Below are 20,211 nucleotides of genomic sequence, written 5' to 3' on the forward strand. Positions count from 1 at the left end.
AGGGGATTTTATCAATATTCATTAATTTTGAACAGAAAGGTTTAAAGTAATCATTAAAGGAGTTAAGTTTATTCAGATTAAATCTTTGAAATCGTTAGTCAACTCAGAGTAAATTAGGCCTACTGTGCCTACAGATGTGCATACACAAGTAAAGCCAAGCAGTACACAATGAATGTAAGAAAGCTGTAAAACTAAGCACCAGATTTTATTTTGTGCAGGTAATGATTCTTTTGATTAAATCAGAAACTAAGTCTGTCCTATAAGAATTTGTAGCGATAAGTTACCAAGTTTAAAAATAAACATTTTTATTTCTGCCAACCAGCCATTGTCTCTAAAGCACACAGAAGCTATACAACTCTTAAAAGACAGGCATTAGTTTCCTAACTTGGAAGCTCTACAGACACGTTATGTCTTGACTTTAAAATTCATAGCACTTATTTTAAACATCACCTGAAACAGCTTTCTGTGTTGCCATTTTCACTGTGTATGCAAACAATAACATATTGTTTTCTGTTATGAGAAACAGCATTTATTCAAAATGGCACATGGATTATTACATTTTTCCTATCTTTAAAATTGGAAATAAATTGCATTATCTCTGAAACTGCTGCACAGCACAGCAGTTTAAAGTAAATGTTTTCCAATAATGACAATTTTCCTGTCTGGCTCAAAAATTTTCCAATGTAATCCCACAACAAATGCACTGTTAAAAAGTAGGCTGCTTGTTTTAATCAATTTGTATTTGAGCTGAGTTCAAAAGAACACTCACTCTCCATAAATATAAAGAAAATAAAGGGAATTCATCTGAGAGGTGAAGAATAATTTGATCAAGGTTCTTCAGAAATTTGTGTTTTTCTTCTCCATCATAGTCTGAGCTTGAAATGCTACTTTCTTCTGTCTCATTTTGAAGAAGTTGTTCCAGAATCATGCACAAAGGAAAAATATTCTCATACTGGGTAATGTCATACATGGCCTGGATCTGGGAATAAAGAAAAATCGATACATAAGCACAATGTGAAAATGCTTCTGCAGCCCACCATCTCAGATGACAGTTTAAGCAATAATGTTAAAATCTCCAGTAGTATTCATATAATCAGAATGGCTATACACTCAGTATGATTCCTTCTAAGAAACGTTTTCCTTTTTCTGACAACAGCCAAACAACTAACTCTCCATCATACTACCAAAAGAAAAGTCAACATAACCTCCTGTTCATGAGTCAAAGAGGGTTTTCTCTACCTAATTATCCATAGGCTGTGACATAAAACAATGATCGACAGATAAACAACAACAACAAAAGCTTTGTTTGTTTTAGGCATATAATTAGAATTGGTGGATTTCTGTTTTCTGAGAAATAAAATAACAAGTAAAAAAAGAATTTTTTTACTCTCAAATATTGACAATCATCTATTCAAGTGACACCTCTAGAAACAGAAAGTCCACATTCTCAATCTCAGTAGAAAATACACAATCCAGTACTATGTATCTGAGTCAGTTACAAAGTGGAAGAGTCAGTTTGTGAAATAAGCTCGCTAACCAAACTACGAATTCATTAAAAGCCTTACAGCTTTATCGAATATAAATTTACCTGTCCTGTGTTTGGAAACTGCCATTTCAAACTGAAGCTTTCAGAATCTCTGCTGTACATAGGGAATAACAGGTAAGGCAAAAACTTAAACCTTGGGGAGTTGTCTCTCTGGAATGAGATTCTGTGCCCTCCTTAACAGCGAAATCTACCAATAATATGACATGATCTTGTTCTGAAAAAGGCTGCAGTTACAGTAGCTAGACGATCAGAACTGAAATGTGAAATCATAGCTGCTAGAAAATTAATTATATATTTCAGAAAATGGACCGATAACTCTAGCGAGCCTAAACAACTGTTTAGGCCTGTGGTACAAAGCCAGATGGGTCTAGGCTTCGACATGGGTCTATTAATCAGTACCAAATCATTTTACTCACCCTAAACCACACACTGCTAGACTTTCCAAGCTGTGAAATTCATTACATAATAGTTGCTTTTACAAACAATCTAAGTCATTTTTGATTCCACTAGAATCTAACAAAAAGACAGCACTTTATCTTCCTCAGGTAAGGCTGCTATCATCTACCTCTGCAGCAGATGGTGGCTCAGAGATTGCTCACTTTGTTTTTCTCAGCTAGTAGTTCTCAAACCTAAAATCTGTGTTTGAAGCTCCCTAGTGTAATGTCTTTCAGGTAACCTCCCACCTCAGGGATAACACTAAGACACCATAGCCATCCTATTGCAAAGCCTCAGCGTAGCAAAGACATTTTGCTGAGTTTTCTAGACATCCTGAAAATTAGGTTAATTGCTGAAAAATATTATCCCTCGCCTTGTATGCTCCAGTTCTGTCTCTCTGGAACCTGGTAAGGAAAATCTTCAGTTCAAAGCTGCTGCCAAGAATTCGATATTGATATTCTTATCACAACAGACAGCAAAAAATATAAAAGGACAATATTAAGCATTTGCTTACTTTTAAAGTCCAATTAAATCAAATTGTATAATTAGGGAAAACCGCCTTCTAAGAAAGAGGTAACAAGACAGTCTGTTTCTTCAAATACCAAGCATCTGACTGTAGGACAACCATGTCTATACACTGATTTGACTATTGACTGATTTGACTATTAACTAATACTAACTAATTGACTATTAACTAATACTGGTGAGATAAATGTATTTATTTTACTTATTTGAATAAATTACAGCTTTCTAAGTTGTGAAAATAACTGCTATTAATGATTTCCTGAATTTCTAGGGACTAGATGATGCTAAAGGCCTATAAAGTCTGCTCTTAAGACTTTCAGTGTGGGAGTCAGTCGACCAAAACCAGGCATCAACAAGCTGAGATAGTTATCCTTGGTTCCTGTTTTAGTCAACAGAGGGAAGCAGTGGGTGGGACTCAGTTGCTTGAATGTAGTGTCTATTGCCATTTTGGATGTCCAAGGGTATCCAAGGCATGTGCATGAGTAGAGCTTTGCATACGAGTCAGCAGCTGTAAGCCAGGAGGAGTACCTTAGGGCATCCAGTGTGGTATTAGATGTCTGAGTTTTGGCAACTGAGTCTTTCAGGATGTAGTTCTTCCCATTCTAAACCAGATCCTCAGATGCAGCATGTCCTGAAATTCTTTACAGTGACAGAGTATGATTGTGCCCAGAAAAATGACTACGTAGAAACATAAATTGGAATTCTATGCTTTTAGTTCCTGTAATTTGGATATTAGAAGTACAATGTTACAAGCAAAAACCTTTGTTTGATTCTTAAATGTTGGCCTTGTAAATTCACTCAGATCTTCCTTCGCATGAGGAATCAATAGAAAATATTTTAGAAAGGCAAATTATGTCACTTCACTTATCCCCATAACCTCAAGGTCTTCCAAGCAGTTAAGCAATTTTGTTACTTCAAGTGGGTCTTGAAAAGTGCAACTAATTGCAACTTAGTAAACTATCTAATTGATTATGGATAATAGAAACCACAAGCTAACTAACCCTCTTTCCTCTGCAAATACTACTGCACTAAAGGAAAATTATTTTAGCCACACAGAACTGACTTTGAACAGAAAGGGTAAATCTGATGTAAGGAGGAAGTATTTTTTTGAGGTAATTGCTTTTCAGGGGACAAATGCACCTTGAAATACTGTTTTATAAAACCAGGAAAAAAAAAAAAATCAGTCTAGAACATTGTCTGGCTCAAGGCTTATTAACCTTTCCAACCCATTTAATAATCCGAACAAAACGTGTCTCCATTTCTTTTGTTAGATGTCTTTTGTAGCACTAATTGATGCAATTACTACCAATGCAAATTTATGCCACGGAATTTGTAGAGGAACACCTTTACTGTTACCTAATGTCAGATAGGTATGTCAGGTGCAGCCAGATAACAGACCTATTCATTTGCTCACCAATGTGTGTAAGCGTGTAGTGGCGCATGTACGTGTACACACACATACGCACAGCTAGTCCGTCCAGAAAGTTCAGAAGGTATGTCTGTAAAACAAACCTTATATATAGACTACAATTCCAGAATATATTAATACCAACTTTAAATAACTCTAACTCTGTTTTTCAGAAAGAATTTTCAGATAATCACTCTTTTCTATAGATCAGATGGGTGTGCAATATGGATTTTGGACACAATTTTCTTGTGAGATCAGTCCTTGCCAATTTTTCCTCACCAGGTATTTGGAAATGTATTTCTTAGCAGTAAAATGCATTTTGCATGCACCTCAGTTTTGAATTTATCCTTTGAAATTATTTTCTTATTATGATTTCTCAATCCAAAGGAACTTTTCGAAGTTAAATATTTTTTAAAAAAATTATTAACTATGTAAGATTGAGCTTTACATAAGATGGGAACAAGGGGTACAAGGATCTCCTGGGTGGATTTGATGATCTGCTAATCAGAATTCATATATTTACATCACCAAGTTCAGAATGCTTTTGGCTGAAATTAATTCTCCAAGCTTCTCCTACACTACAGGGTGACCACCTGGAATAGCACACATATTTACTACAAAATCTGAAAGCAGGGAAGAAGATCTCTAACCTGTCTTCTTTACAAAGCTATCATAAAAACCAGTACTAATACTTTAAAGGAAACCACTCAAAAATGTAAGCAGCAATAACAGTCAGAATGCTACAAAGCCATCTGTGTTCCAGGTCCCTGGGCCTTTATTATACTTCCTCTTTGCAAAGTAACAGATCAGATGGCCCTGGGTCAAATTCCAAGCCACTACTCTCTTATTGGACAGATTTGGAGTTGGGGTCTTCAGCAAAATTTTGGACAAAAAGTAGGGATCTGAAAAAGCACAGAATTAATTGAAGTAACCTTCACAGAATGGTGAATGTAATTTCTGAAGGTTATTCAACCAGATTCAGAAAAAATCCCAAGTGATATTCTACGTGCAATTTTTGCACTTAGAATATTTTTGCTTTCATGTCTTAGTGGTTCATGCACATTTATATAATTTATTCAAATGCTCTCAATAACAGCAATATAAAACAAGAACAGGAGAATAAATATTAGCTTTGAAGAAATCCTCTACAATTCTTCAGCCGTAACTCAGTTGAGGCTGGCATTTTCACATGCAGAAGACTGATGCTACGTTCTGCATCAGTCACCTTCTGATGATACCTGCTATATAGGCAAATAACTTTTAGTCCCTTTATGTCTCAAAGGACCTACAGAATGGAGACAATACTTTACGAGTGCAAATACAAATTAGATGAAAAGAAAGAGATGTTCATGGCAACTAGCATTTGTTTCCATGCAACTCAGATACTTATATAGGCTATGGACAAAGCATCACCAACACCTGTATGCTTTCTGGAATAAGCCAGAAATGGCTCTAACTTGGAAAAACTTCGTTTTGGTTTACAATGGAATGTTGAAATGCTGTAACTTCTAACAAAAATAAAACAATTAGAATTAATCTAGAAGCACCATTATGTTTGATTAATGACCAAAAGCTTTCCTCCTTTTCTATCCCTATAATTTAGTTAACACCTGTTTAGGCTTTTTTAGTCCTATGAAGATACCAAGTTTAAATGTATATTGCAACAAATAATTATATGCAACATGACGCTATATAAAATACTGACATACTGATACATATTTGAATCAAACTGGAAAGATGAGTGTTTATACACCTCTGCTGTTTAGGAAGTGATAAAACTGACACTTCTAGAAGATGGCTATTTTAGCAGAAAAGTGTTCCACCCAAATCTCCTCAATCCATCATATTCTAACAGTTTTGCTTCTTGTAAATTTTTTCTTGCAACTTCTGCCACTTCCATTTCTTGTCAAACTTTTACTATTCAGCAGGGATATAACTTTTATGCTAGCAAGGTGTCTTTTCTATATCCCAAGAAATTCTATTTCAAATTTCACTGAAATATCAAGTGTTGGTATTTCTCTTCTTTTACAGGCATATTTTTCAGAGAAGCATAAAGGGAAGACTGAAATAAACAACAGGAACTTCTAAAGCCTGGCTAATATTACCTTTCAATGGAAGCATAGGCAGTAGGAACTGCAGCACTGCCAGCTGCTGGACTGTGATCACTTACATAGTTAAGGAGGACAGAAGACAGAGCAGAAGAAAATCTGCCATCCAGCCATTTCCAGCAAAAATCTCCCATAGCCCATCCCCTCCTCAGGGAAGCAAATGGAGTCAAAGCTCCTAGAAATTCTTTAGAGCAGGTAGAAGCAGGCAAAGAGCATATATCTACCTTGAAATAGTCCATCACCAACGAATGCATCATCTCAGCAAATCGTCCCAGTACCCCTTGCTTCCTTGCAGAAGGCTGCTGGTACAGGCAGTACATGTGCAGACTGAATTCTTGGCAAGAAAATGAAGATTCATGGGCTAGGAGGCCACAGAGCGAGTGTAAGCTGATGTCCCAAGTAATGCAGAACATGGGACTCACCTGAACTACTTCAAACTGTTTGAAGTGGAGCATGCCTGTTAGGAAAGGTCTAAGCTTGAGTCACATGTTTCTAGAGATACACAATCCTGAGTATGCTGTTTTATGGTCAATTACCCCAAGTCTTTCTTTTATTTATTTTATTTAGTGCCTTGACTTTCTGGAAATAGGAGGCGTTGCTCCATCAAGAACTAAGAGGAAGTCAGATCTCTGACTAAACAACAAGGCAGTGACAAACTAAATATAACCACTGATGTCCACAGAAATGAAAAAAATATTTCTGTGCTCACTATGCCTGCATATAGGAGGGATGCTTTTCTGAAACTATTTTCAGTATTTCAACACTACAGTTGTACTAGCAAGTATATAATTGTAAAAACAAGTCCCTAAATGGAGAGATATTGACAACACCACTTTTCAAGAAAAAAGTTTCTAAATCATCATAATGAAAAATAAGAAGGAAGTGACTGGCTGGAAACGCTATCAACAAATGATCAGCATTTAGTGAATTTTGTGTTTGCTAAGGTAATGCTGACAAACCTAAGTTTTCAGTAAAATCAACACTGTTTTACTCTACCCATCCAATCTGAGTCAGAGGTTAATGGAAATATATTTCAAGAATGACTGAATTGTTTCCTCAAGTGGCAATACATTCTCATTTTATGAACAAAGATGATTAATTCTTACAGGAAATTCTGTTCTTGACCCTTCATTTTTCCTTTGAGAAATCCCTACTCAGGCTACTCATTGCTGCATTCAAGTCCTAAACACAAGACAAACATTCTTCAGAGTGCAGCATGCATGTTTGGATAATAGGCATTTTACTTCAGAACAACAGGGAAAGTCTTTTAACTGGATGTTCCACAAGCATGTAAATAACCTCTACGTGGATCATTAAAATTTACAAAACCAACAATATCCATCATATAAGAAAGCACACAGTAGGATAAAAGAGGTTCTCTCTAATTGCTGTTTAATGTTTAAATAACGTGCTGATAAGCATCTCTAAAATGTTTAAGGCAGGCACACATGAAAGACTTTCCTAGGAAACTTTTTGTTCTGATTTTAATACTATTGTATTTGGTTACAAGGTAATTACCTTACAAATTGCCATGACTCCGGATTCAGTTTTAGCTGATTAGTATTTCTCTTTAATTGCTTTTTGTTTGTGATTTTGAAATGCCTATTTCCCTAACATCCCTCCCAGTAATCATAATCCTCATTAACCACGTCAATATTCACCTGCCAAGAAAGTTCAAACTGATTTACACCCTCTTTCAGTACCTAAAGCAAAATTCACGCTATCTACAATTCCTTATTTGAATTTATACCACACCCCTCCCAAACTTTCAAAGTATTTTGATCTTTTATTCAATGGGATCTGAAATTGTAGTTGTGTCATCTTTATTCATGCTGACTATCACTTTCTTCTCAAGTAGCTCCCTAAGATTCAACAATTCTGCTTACAGATCAAGACCAAACATGCCTGCAGAAAGGGTCAAGGAATTACTAACATTTGTGAAAGTTAAATTCCAGAGAAGGGACCATCAGATAAACTCTTGGAACAAATGAATCTGCAGCTAGAGCACGTGCAGTGACTACGGTCCTGAGCAACATTTTGTCAACACCACTTTAGATGTCCCAGCCAGCCTCACGCTAGAGAGGTTTCACAAGCAACAGTAAGCATCTTGCAAAAATGATGTCTGCCCAGACACGATAATTTGGCAGACCCTGGAAAATACTTTTGATAGCAAAGAGAACAAGCATTTTAAATTCTAACACCCAAAGGGAAGGCACTTATCCCTGAGAGATCTATGCATCGTGCCTCTTCCACATCTCATTCAGCAGGGTCATCTGTTACTAGCCCTTAATATGACACAATGAATTACAAGAAATTCCCAAGCCATCTTAAGCAATATTATTCTTATCTAGTAATGTGATTTCCACAACATATTGTAAGAAATTAAGTATACCAGCAGTAGGGCATTCCAGCTTCCATTTTGGAGTAAGAATCATAACAATTGCCTTGCAAGTAACATAACAAAGACATAGAAAGCTTTAAAAAGTAAATTCTAATCCCTGTTATCCTGTTAAAGAAAGCTAAAATATGAGCCACTAAGAAATCTCATTGAAAGAGAACAACCAAAAAATGAATGTATGAACCTTCTTGGGATAATGGGAATTTATAAACCTATTTTACTCCAACCTACAAAGCATAAACTTCAACTGTCACTTCTGTCATATATAATATTTTTGAAATCTATTCTAGAATAAAAAAAATCAGTTCTTCACAAGCTGAAGCATGAAATATGTTGGGTTTTTATTATTTTTTTCAGAAAATAATCTGAAATAAAGATTGTGAAAGTATCTATCACAGTATGGGTCCTTCCAAATCAAATGGGCTACTTAAGCATATTTCTAATTTTAAAAAAAGTGAAGTTCTAGACCAGACAGTCACATGCAAAGTCACTACTGGGGAAAACGAAGAAAGAAACCAACAAAAATAATTTAATGATATCTCTCAGTTATGAACAATTCAGTATTAGAGAAAGGTTTTTGTTGTGGTTTTTTTTTTTTCCTGGTTGAGGAGGAGGAATTGCCTCCATTCCTGTAAACTCATAGGAAAATAGAACTGTAGGGAAGTGTGCTGGTTTTGGCTGTGGCAGAGTTAATTTTCTTCATAGTAGCTAGTATGGGGCTGTGTTTTGGATTTGTGCTGGAAACTGTTGATAATACAGGGATGTTTTAGTTACTGCTGAGCAGTGCTTACACAGAGTCAAGGACTTTTCTGCTTAGAATCATAGAATCGTTAAGGTTGGAAAAGACCCTTAAGATCATCGAGCCCAACCGTTAACCTAGCACTGCCAAGTCTACAACTAAATCATGTCCTCAAGCACCACGTCTACCCATCTTTTAAATACCTTCAGGGATGGAGACTCAACCACTTCCCTGGGAAGCCTGTTCCAGTGCCTGACTACCCTTTCAGTGAAGAAGTTTTTCCTAATATCCAACCTAAACTTCCCCTGGCGCAGCTTGAGGCCGTTTCTTCTCGTCCTATCCCTTGTTACTTGGGAGACCGACCCCCACCTCGCTACAACCTCCTTTCAGGTAGTTGTAGAGACCAATAAGGTCTCCCCTCAGCCTTCTCTTCTCTGAAGAAGGAGAAGAGGTGCCTCTCACCCCACCAATGAGTAGGCTGGGGGTGCACAAGAAGCTGGGAGGGGACGCAGCTGGGACCGCTGATCCCAGCTGACGAAAGGGATATTCCATATCATATGACGTCATGCTCAGCAATAAAAACAAGGGGAAGGTTGGCAGGAGGGCTGCTGCTCAGGGACTGGCTGGGCATTGGTCAGTTGGTGGTGAGCAGTTGTTTTCATTTGCATCACTTGTATTTCTTGGTTTTTATTTCTCTCTCTTTGTTATTTTCCTTTTCATCACAATTTTTTATTATTATTATAATAATATTTTATTTCCATTATTACACTGCTCTTATCTCAACCCACAAGTTTTCTCACTTTTATCCTTCCAATTCTCTTCCCCACATCCCGCTGTGGGGGGAGGAATGAGCGAGCAGCTGTGTGGTGCTTCGTTGCCAGCTGGGGTTAAACCATGACAGTCCTTTTTGGTGCCCAACATGGGTCTCAAAGGGTTTGAGGTAATAACAGACTGACCAGAGCGTATTAGAAGGGATTTATATCTGTCAACAGAATGTTTAGGAAAAAAAAAAAATGCCGTGGCTATTCCAAAGAGGCACAACTTACCGCACTGTGCTGGGCCCTGGCCAGCATCTACCAAACACCACTTGATACTATGCAGCAGCCTCACAGAGAAGAGATGGAAAATATACCAACAGACACCATGGCTAAACCAGACACTATATCAGTTGCCCCTATAACTAAAAAGAAACAATGGAAGCAGAAGTCAGCTCGTTTAGTAAGGGATGAAGCAGCTTCTCCTAAAAGGGAGCAGGAGAAAGAATCAGAAGAGGCAGGCTGTTCTGCAGCAGAGCAGTAACAAGAACAGGAGGAAGAAGAGACTGAAATCATAAATGAGACAGAAACCACCCAATCCCTATCCCTAAGTAAGCTGCGAGATATGTGAAAAGATTTTGGCTGTCAACCATGTGAACTAATTCTTGGCTGGTTAGTCCAATGCTGGGATATTGGGGTCAGCAGTCAGGAATCAGAGCGTAAGGAAGCCTGGCAGCTGGGATCCCTCACTGAGGATAAGGCCATTGACAAAGGGATTGGAAAAAAGGCAGGAGTCCTCAGTCTTTGGTGCTGACTCCTGTCAAGTGTGAAGGATAAGTATCCCTTCAAGGAAGAACCTGCAAATTCCTGAAGCAAATGGACCACCATTGAGGGAGGTATCCAGTATCTGAGGGAATTAGCCATGGTGGAGGTGATCTATAACAACCTGGATGATGACCTGGCATCCAAAGATCTGGATGAAATCCAGTGCACGTGGTCCACGTGGCAAGAGTTTGTACAAAATACACCGATGTCATACGCCCACGCTCTGGCAATAATAAGCCGGACAGACACAGACACGGAGGCACCAACTATAGAGGGACTGGCCAGACAACTCTGAGGATATGAAGATAATCTCACTTCCTCCACGTGGGCCTGTGTCTTGCTGTGAAGGAACGGATCCAAAAAATGTCCAAGCAAGCCAAGAAGGATAGGTCTTCCTCATGCACTCCAACCAAGGCCTCAGTTATTAAGAGTCAGCCTTCTTCTGTGCAATGGAAAGGGTACTGGTGGCGCACACCACATGCAGCCCTGTGGGTCTTCCTTCGTGACCAGGGGGAGGACATGAGGAAGTGGGATGGTGAACCTACCTGGAGACTAGAAGCTCAGGCACAGGAACTGCAAGGAAAAAGAACAGCCAAAAAGCATCCATCCAGGAAAATTACTGCTCCAGTGTCTGTTGGGCAGCAGACAGGCTGATTGTACTTTGACCGTGATGATGGGACTTCTGTTTTGCAGTTACAAAAATCAAGTAATGAAGACTCTGACCAGGAACAGAGGGGCCCTGCCTTTGGCCAGGCAGAGGGAAGGGGCAAACAGGTTTACTAGACTGTGTATATATGATGGCCTGGCACATCAGACCCATGGGAGTATAAAGCTCTAGTGGACACCAGTGCACAGTGCACCCTAATACCATCAGATTACGAAGGGGCAGAATCCATTTGTATTTCTGGAGTGACAGGAGGCTCCCAAGAACTGTGTTGGAGGCTGAGGTAAACCTAACTGGGAATGAGTGGCAAAGGCATCCTATTGTGACTGGTCTGGAGGCTCCATGCATCCTTGGCATAGACTACCTCAGGAGAGGGTATTTCAAACTATTTCAATTATTAAACTGTTCTTATCTCTACCCACAAGTTTTCTCACTTTTACCCTTTGAATTCTCTTCCCCCCCATCCCACTGAGGGGGGAGTGAGCGAGCGGCTGCGTGGTGCTTATTTGCTGGCTGGGGTTAAACCATGACAGAAAGGGGAGTAAAGAGGCATGTAAATTCATCTATAAAGCAAAACCCCCGTTTTTAGCTCCCTCAGATGTATGCTTCCCTCCAAAAAGGTGTTTCAACTCCAACCAGTCATAAAAAACTGACAACACACTGTACCACATACTTTGTTCTGCCTCACCTTCCACCCTATCTTCAAAGTCCTATTTGGGACTTCTATTTCTCTATCTGTGTTCTATTTAGCTTTCAGGGAGTCAAAGGATGGAAGATGGATGATAATTTAGATGTGGTTACAAATAAGCTGCTAATTACTAGTGGAAACTGAGACAATGAGAAAGACATAGGCCTTAGCACATAAGTATCCAGATTTCATAACTACAAGGTCAAGTATCCTACCAAAGTTATTCTAACACATCAGGAAAACAACCTAAAAAAGGAGGAAGGATATAAGCTGTCAACCCATTTAGTAGCTACTGCCCATAAGAAAGGCAAGGTGTAGGACAGAAAAGAGCTTTCATATTCTTTCTTATTTGCAAGTGTTCTTAAAAGTGGCAAGGAAGCTCCTCCTGACCAGAAACCCTACGGTGCTTTGATCGCAGCTGATGTTTGAAGGGGCCTTCCCAGACAGAACTGTGTTCTGTTCATGGGCAGACTTGTCTGTCCTTCAAGATTTCCACTGAATTCCCTGGGTCAGCCTCATACATATCAAGCTTCTGTTTTTAGCAAAAAGGCGAGAGGTAACATGTTCGTAACACCACTTCATTGTCTGATATGCATTTCTTTCATTTATCACAAGCAAGTGTAGGAGTACCATATGCAATAACCGTATCATATAATAGACGCTGTTTGTTCACATAAGAAATTATATTCTCATCCTACAGGAAATGTCATAAAGTATACAGCAATGCTAGTAATCTAAGCAAGTCTTGAAAGTAAACATCGTACATATAACATTTTTATAGGTAATGAGTGACACTAAGGTAATAAAATTAAGTTTTGAATAACAACAACAATAAAAAGTCCTCTATTAATTAAAATCACATCAGAAAAAAATGGATTGCTGAAAAATACAGCTATATTAGTTTCAAAAGATTTATTGACAGTTCACATATCTTTAGAAAACACACAGAAGTACTGAAAACAAACAGCAATCACTTTGCTTTAGTGGCTCTAACAAACACAATCCTGACAGTAATGCAAGATACATGCTTATTAGTACTTAACCATAATTCATTAATTTTTGAAAAGAAGTTTTTTAACACGCTTTTCATCTCATAAAGCTTTTGTTGTTTTTCTAGAAGCATGATAACCTTGCCTCACATTCAGCTTGCTTACTAAGTTATCTCTTACAATACTAGGGATGGAAAGTATCAAATGAAACTAGCAAGTGGCAGATGGCTGGTCCAAAACCAAATCAAAGTAGTAGGTTATCACACAACTGCATTTAAACTGCTTGCCACAGGATATTGCGAAAGCTGAAAGCTTCCATGGGGTGAAAGGAAAGTAAACGGCCGTATGATAGTGAAATCCACTGATATACATGTAAAAACAGTCACCCCCCACCTTAGACAGCCCAAATTGCTGGATACTGCGGGAATGTTCCTGGAAATATCTCCAAACTCTTCCCTGAATGTCTATTATAACCACTGTCAGAAGCAGAATATTTGACCTCTGGTCTAACAGCATGGCCATTCTTGTGTTCTCCTATCTCCCAGTCTACTTTGCTGCCCTACCTACTACCAACATTAAATTACTTCAGAGAAGAAAATCTCCTTCTCTTTTCCAGGCAAAGAAAAGCCTGCAACCCATAGCTCTATATGCACCACAAACTTCTTCAGTTTCAGCGAGTTCAGTCCTTCCTCCAAAGCCAGAGACAGAATCCACTGCTCCGGGTTCAGAATCACACAAAAAAAAAAAGCTTGAACAGAAGCAAACCTAGGGGGTTTTGGACTAACTGAAAACAACACATACTTGAAGCTTGTATTTATCTGCTGCAAAATAAAATAGAAAAGCCATGAAAAACAAGACAAAAGAAAAGACCTAACAAAGAGCAAGAGGAGTGATTCTAGGCACTACCCTACGTATGAGGAAATGGACAAATCTGGTTGGAACACACGCCTAAAGTTTGTAAGAAAAAAAGTGACATCCGCTTTCTGAATCATTTTCACAAACTAGTTGCCTAAAATGGATTAGTATTTCCCTTAGATATGACTATGAAACAAGACAACAAAACATGGTCTTTCAATGATTCTAGCATCTGCCAAAACCACCAGCTTTCCACTACAATTATGTCACCAAATCCCATAACCTTCTCCCAGCTTTCAGAGAATACCAAGAGGCATGGTAGGATATCATAATTTCAATGAAAATTAGACAGGATAGACAAGCAGTGCTACTTTCTTATTTAATGTATTTAGAAGTATGTGGAATATGTACGTAGAACAAATCTTGAATGAATTAATAGAATTTAACAATATGAAAATGATGTTGCTTATTCAGCTTAAATACAGAAGCAAGATATTTAATTGAAAATCATACAAAATATAAAATATCATGAAATCATGAGTACACCGCAGTGTATCTAAAAGTTTACATATGTGCTGTAAAGCTTAATTTTAGAAGCAATTACTCCCTTGACTAAAACATGAGAAAACAGAAAATGGAACACATTGCTTCCTACAGTCTTTTTAGGCTTTACAGAAACTAAATGGGTATGACTGTGAGCAAATATGGTTTCTCTTTCAAATTTTACTTTTCTGTTAATTTTCCATTATACTCTTCTGCAAAACCCCAAACCAGTAGTTTTCTAGCCATTTTCACATTTTTAATGTGTGTATGTGTTTTTTTCAAATGCTACAGCAGCACAGTAGTGTAAAGAGACAGGTTTTTAAGAGCTTCAGAGCAGCAGTTTAGAACTTGTGAGTGTCACAGTGAAACCGGTGCTGGAAAGCAGTGATAGGCAGCTCAAGATTGAAATGACTCTAAAATTCAGCATGCCAGGAGTAACTCTTAAAGACAGTTACATTTAGAAAGACTCTTTTGAAACAGACAAAATTCTGCAGCTTGTGGGAAAATTGCAGCATCCTGACAGAACACATAAAAGCAAAGTAAACTTGAAAGGGATTAAACTATAAATTGACCATCAGAAGCCAACTAGTTTTTCTTTCAACTTCTGAAGCAGAATGTAAAAAATACACAGGAAGGATTATGAACAGGAAAATGCTTATAATTCTAAAAGTTATGATATCATCTGAAACAAATCATGGAAGAATTATTGAAGAAAGATCTGTGGTCTGAGCATTATTATTATTATTATTACTATTACTATTAATATTACTATTATTACTATTATTATTATTTAGTGACATATACTAGGTCATACCAAGCCAAAACAAGTCCAAGGGCTTCCTATACCTAAATCTGGAAAAACTAGACTCCCATTCAAGGTAGTTTGGCAAAAGTTCTCTGCTATGCAAGTCACAGTTTGTGCATGGCCAAACCTGTCATCTGGATTGTTCTGAAAATCTCAAATGTGTCAACTGGCAATGGCACAACTGGCCTTAACTAAAGGAAAAGACTCTGAAGAGTGCAAAATTAAGCCAAAATTTGGATGTATAGCACCACCATTTTCAGCAAGCACACAGTCATTTACAGCAGGCCTCATTCCTTGTGCTTGCAGGATGCCCTTAAGTAATGATGAATCTGGGAATGCCAGGATTTGAAATGACCTGGAAGAAAGCTGAAGAAAATTTATGAAGATTTACATATGGCAAGAGAAGCATGTGATTTTTCACTCTTTGGTATAATTTCATATGTCAAAGCTTCAACACAGCTCAGTAAGACTCCCTAGAATCGCCAAATAGTGGAGAGTTACAGACTCATTTAACCTTCATAGAATCTGTTTGAAGGATAATGTTCTGCAGTTGAATTGGATAGCTAAGAGCTGAGTACCCTAGCAAAATTACAGATGATTTTATCAAATGGCTGTGCTAAGCCAAAGACCTAAGAACAATAAGGCTAAAAATGACCAGAAGTGCACCCTATTGCACAGAGTCCCCCAAAAGACTATTGCACCCAAACTACAGAGATATCATAGAAGTTTAAACTAATTAAGTTTGAAGCAGAAGCATCAGTTCAAGCAATAATTAGAAACAACAGCCCAATTGGAGCTCAAAGTATGTTCAAATTCACAAAGCCCAATGAAACAGCATCTGCATTGAGAAACCTGAAAGACAGTGTTTTCAGGAAATGACTGAGGTATCTGGTGGACCTGTTACAGAATGCTGACATAAATGTACCTGTAGGGGCCCATATGGGACCCTGATAACAGTTAGTAAGCTGAAGTTTCCAGAAACAGACTGTCATTCATGTGAACATGGTATGATAGCTGCATAAAAGAAGTGTCACGGTATCAAAAAAACCAGCCAGAGAATAACATAAACAACTGCAGCAACAGAACGGTGTGTCAGTCTGTGACACCACTGGAAGTCAAGAACATACTTGCACTTGGTGGAACTGAATTTTGTAGAAAAAGAGTTCAAGTCCACCTTTCAGCTAAGGTCATGATGTCCTCTAATGGGCTGAACCAGCCACAATATTAGGTGAATTACATCTAAAAACCTCTCATTAGTCTTCCTTAGCAGTTACAACCTGTCCTGCCATTCCCTTCCCTGCTGTACCCCCATCTCTATCCTTTTGGCTCCTCTCTATTTTTTCCTCCCTCGTCTCAGGAAAACAGAAGGTAAGATAAAGTGTCCGACTGGCATGACCAAGTTGTGGGCCATGAGTGGAACCACAGGAATCTGAAATACACAGGAGGTTGTATTTCATCAATCACTGCAAACTCTTTTGCTCTTTATGTCTATGAATTCTGAATCTGAACAAAATGATTTTTTTTATTTAATTTGAACTTCCCACAAGAACATGGTCTTGGGGGAAAAATGTAAAAATAAAATCAAAAAGTAGAAAACAATCAAATCTGCAAACTGAAGAAAAAGATACAAATCTCTTTACATTCACTTCAAAACTATGGATGTTTTGAAGGGGACTGGACTAGCAGAATAATTAGCACTATTTAAAACACTGCATGCTGCTTCTATAGAGAGTTTAAAAATGCAATCAGAATATGGTACTTACCTAAACAAGTTCAGAGCTTAATACAATTTCAAGAAGGTTACAGAAAACAGTTCCTAATCCTTACCACCATTAAGACAGCACATGACCTCTGGTGTAAAACAACAAGCATCACTGTACTAGAAGAATTAAGGTAACTGACATTCGGAGCAGATTCTGAGATGATTCTGTTCTTTCTTGCAGGTGCCGCAGTACTTGCCAATTACTAAATGAGCACACAGTAGGTGAAATGCAATGCTAATGCCAGATTTACTGTGCAATCAGTATGCAATGTTAGATATATCATGATATTTATTAAAAATTTGTCCTGAAAAGACTAGAAAAATTCCAGCATTTCAGAGGATGACTAGCCTTACAAAAGGATAGCTAAGCTTCAGTTTGAGACAGATTTTTTTAGAATTAAATGGTCTGCAACAAGAAATAAAGCATCTTCCTAACTGTGGACCAGATGTAATAATTCAAAATACCTGCTACTTCATTTTACGCACAAAGCTCTTTACTATCAGCTAATTCTATTTAATAATTAGCAGTAGGCAATAGATACAAGAATGTAGCAATGCTTCTTTAAGTGCCTTTAGTAAGACAATAGAATTCCTCTTTTCTCTTTGCTACTTTAAACAGATATAATGCTGTAAATTTAATGCAATTTAACATAATTATTTAATTTATTAGGCAGGATTAAAACCATTGTGACAGAGATTAAAAGATCATATTAACAAATCATACTAATACACAAGCCACCTAGCTCTTCAAAATTATTTCAGATGACTGCAGGAAATACATTAACAAAAATTTGACAGGAAATCATTACGGATTGACTCATTAAAAGGAGAGAGAAGAAACAAAATCAAATCCTATCAAAATTAAGGTGCACATATCATCTTTGTTATGCTGCAACTGACTCCTAGCAAATTTCTAGTTATTAGAAGGTCTAGCCTACCTGGCATAGTAATCATAACATTATTAACCAGTAAAAGACATCAACTATAATATAAAGAAAACCTCCTATTTTAATGCTCACACTTACTTTATTAGAAGAAAGTCACTATCCTGAACCTGAGCTTTTGTACGTTCCATTGCTATCAGTGCTCTTATAGAGAATATGTATGCTATAGTGGAGGGAAAACTTCTGGGATAATACAGCAATTTGCAGACTGTGGACAAATAAGAAAGACACTACTGCTACATTTTGGTGGCTTTAAGGTAGCCATGCAATACATTCCTTCAAGTTTCCCCGATGACAGCAAATTCATGCTGTGACTGTTTCTGCTATCAAACTTAACTCATTTAAATCGAATTCAGGTTCTCCTATACTATATTGGCACACAGCCATTGATTTATAAATGTTTTTAAGCTTTCCAGTCTGCAAACTCTTAAAAAATGTCATTTGGTTTTGTCACAGGTCCATCTCTCTTCCTTAATACTGTATATTTTACATTCCCTACTGGAGATGGAGGAGATGGGATTATCACCATGTAGAACTATGGTTCATTTAATGTTCTTTTCAGTTCTTAATCCTATAACCAATTAGAATTGAAAGACTTTGACTTCCTTAATCCTAAAGGGTTAATTAGACTTCTTCCACTCTCTGTTCCCTCAGTGGGCTCTCAGTCTAGCGTTCAGAACTGTACAAGGTCACCCTTGGGCCATTACCACTCTGTATGTTGCTTTACCTTCCCATGAAACTTTCTTGATAGCTATAATCTCTTTCCAGAATAAAATGTGCCCCATGATTTGTTCCAAACCCTTTTGTCCCCAGGTGACACAGGTAATTAGCAAGATGCAGGAAATTAGTTTTTATATATATATTTATATTCTCCCCCCCCCGCCCCCCGCCCCCCCCCCCCCCCCCCCCGCTTTTGAATGTCTGAGACTATATCAGAGTTATCAACTCAAACGCTCATGTGCAGATGAAGGAACTTAGTGTCTGAGTTCGAGACTGATTCTAATTCCACTCCATTTTGGGAAAAAAAAAGCGAGAACCTATGAGCTGCAGAGGAACCTGTTTTCAGGATCAGAAGAAAACTTAACCTGTTGTGAAAGATCTTCATGAGCACCATCCTTAAAAAGGGGCAGAGTTAACAGCAGTTCAAGATGACAGTATGGAAAACTAAATGGAACAGTGTCTGGCTGTGGTAATACAAACGTATGCACATAGCTACAGAGTAAACACACTTCTTCAATAAGGGATCATAGCCAAAACTGGAAAAAGTAATAAATAAGAAGAGGAATGTATCAGGCCTCTCGGGTATGTCTACAGCGGGAGGGCCAAACTACACCCTCATCTAAGTGATGCTAATGCCATTATTTCAGTGGATCCAACTCTGGCTGTACTTGTGGAAGGGTCAAGAAGCATGGCCTCTCTAAGTATGATCCTCAAAACTGGATTTCTCTGAAAAGTGATTGTCATTAAGCCAAGGGATCTTACTATGGTTCTAAAATCTTCAATGAAAAGAAAGAACTCATCCACTCTATCATTAGAAAGAATGAAGTTACCAATAGGTAGATGACCATAGAGAGGTAGATGGCATTTCTCTAGGTAAGCACATAAACTCAAACTAGGAGGTGTTCCTTATGAAAATTGTACAACATCTTGCTTGACAAGGAATATCAGCACAACTATTGCTGCCTGTAACAACCTCGTGATGAATGAATAAGCCTTGGAAGGAAAATTCTTCTTTAAGTCAGTACAAAAACATTGGTGAGGGAAGGCAGTTTATGCAGAACTTTAAATTTGTATATACGGCTTGATAATTAGCTGAAGAATCTGATGATGCAAATAAGCATAAGGTATTCCCAATTCCATTGTCTTGCTTCTGGGCCTTATCTCTAGAACTTAATTTTTATATTGTCACCCATCAACTAGTTCCCACGTGGCCACAGAAGTAACAACCACCCCCCCTCACCCAAATCAAACGAAAAGTCAACCAACCCACATTTGTATCTTTTTTTTAATCTATCTATTTGTTAGCTTGAAACTGGAGACCTTTATAATGACTTTGCCAGGTTCCAAATGGCCGTGTTAACAAAGAGATATTCTGGCCAACATCTTATGACACAGGATGCATTCTCCAAAAGGATGTACAGGGATTTTACTATCAAATCAACCAGACTGAATGACTGGCTGAAAGACCTCAGAAATCAACCTGGGAAAAAAATGTAGGCTTC

The 20,211-nt window shown here is 37.9% G+C and overlaps 1 protein-coding gene across 1 annotated transcript in view; it reads right to left on the reverse strand.

Annotated features, from left to right (window-relative positions):
• Positions 1 to 727: 727 nt before the first annotated feature.
• Positions 728 to 20,211, reverse strand: part of MEI4 (meiotic double-stranded break formation protein 4) — a gene marked incomplete at both ends in the record, with an annotated part of 94,082 nt that continues 74,598 nt past the window's right edge. The window contains one exon of the mRNA XM_082305485.1: positions 728 to 979. Within this exon, the coding sequence (XP_082161611.1) occupies positions 728 to 979 (252 nt within the window). The remainder of the gene's footprint in view (positions 980 to 20,211) is intronic.

The sequence above is a fragment of the Platalea leucorodia genome (genome assembly GCF_965183815.1).
Source record: "Platalea leucorodia genome assembly, chromosome: 3".
Taxonomy (NCBI): domain Eukaryota; kingdom Metazoa; phylum Chordata; class Aves; order Pelecaniformes; family Threskiornithidae; genus Platalea; species Platalea leucorodia.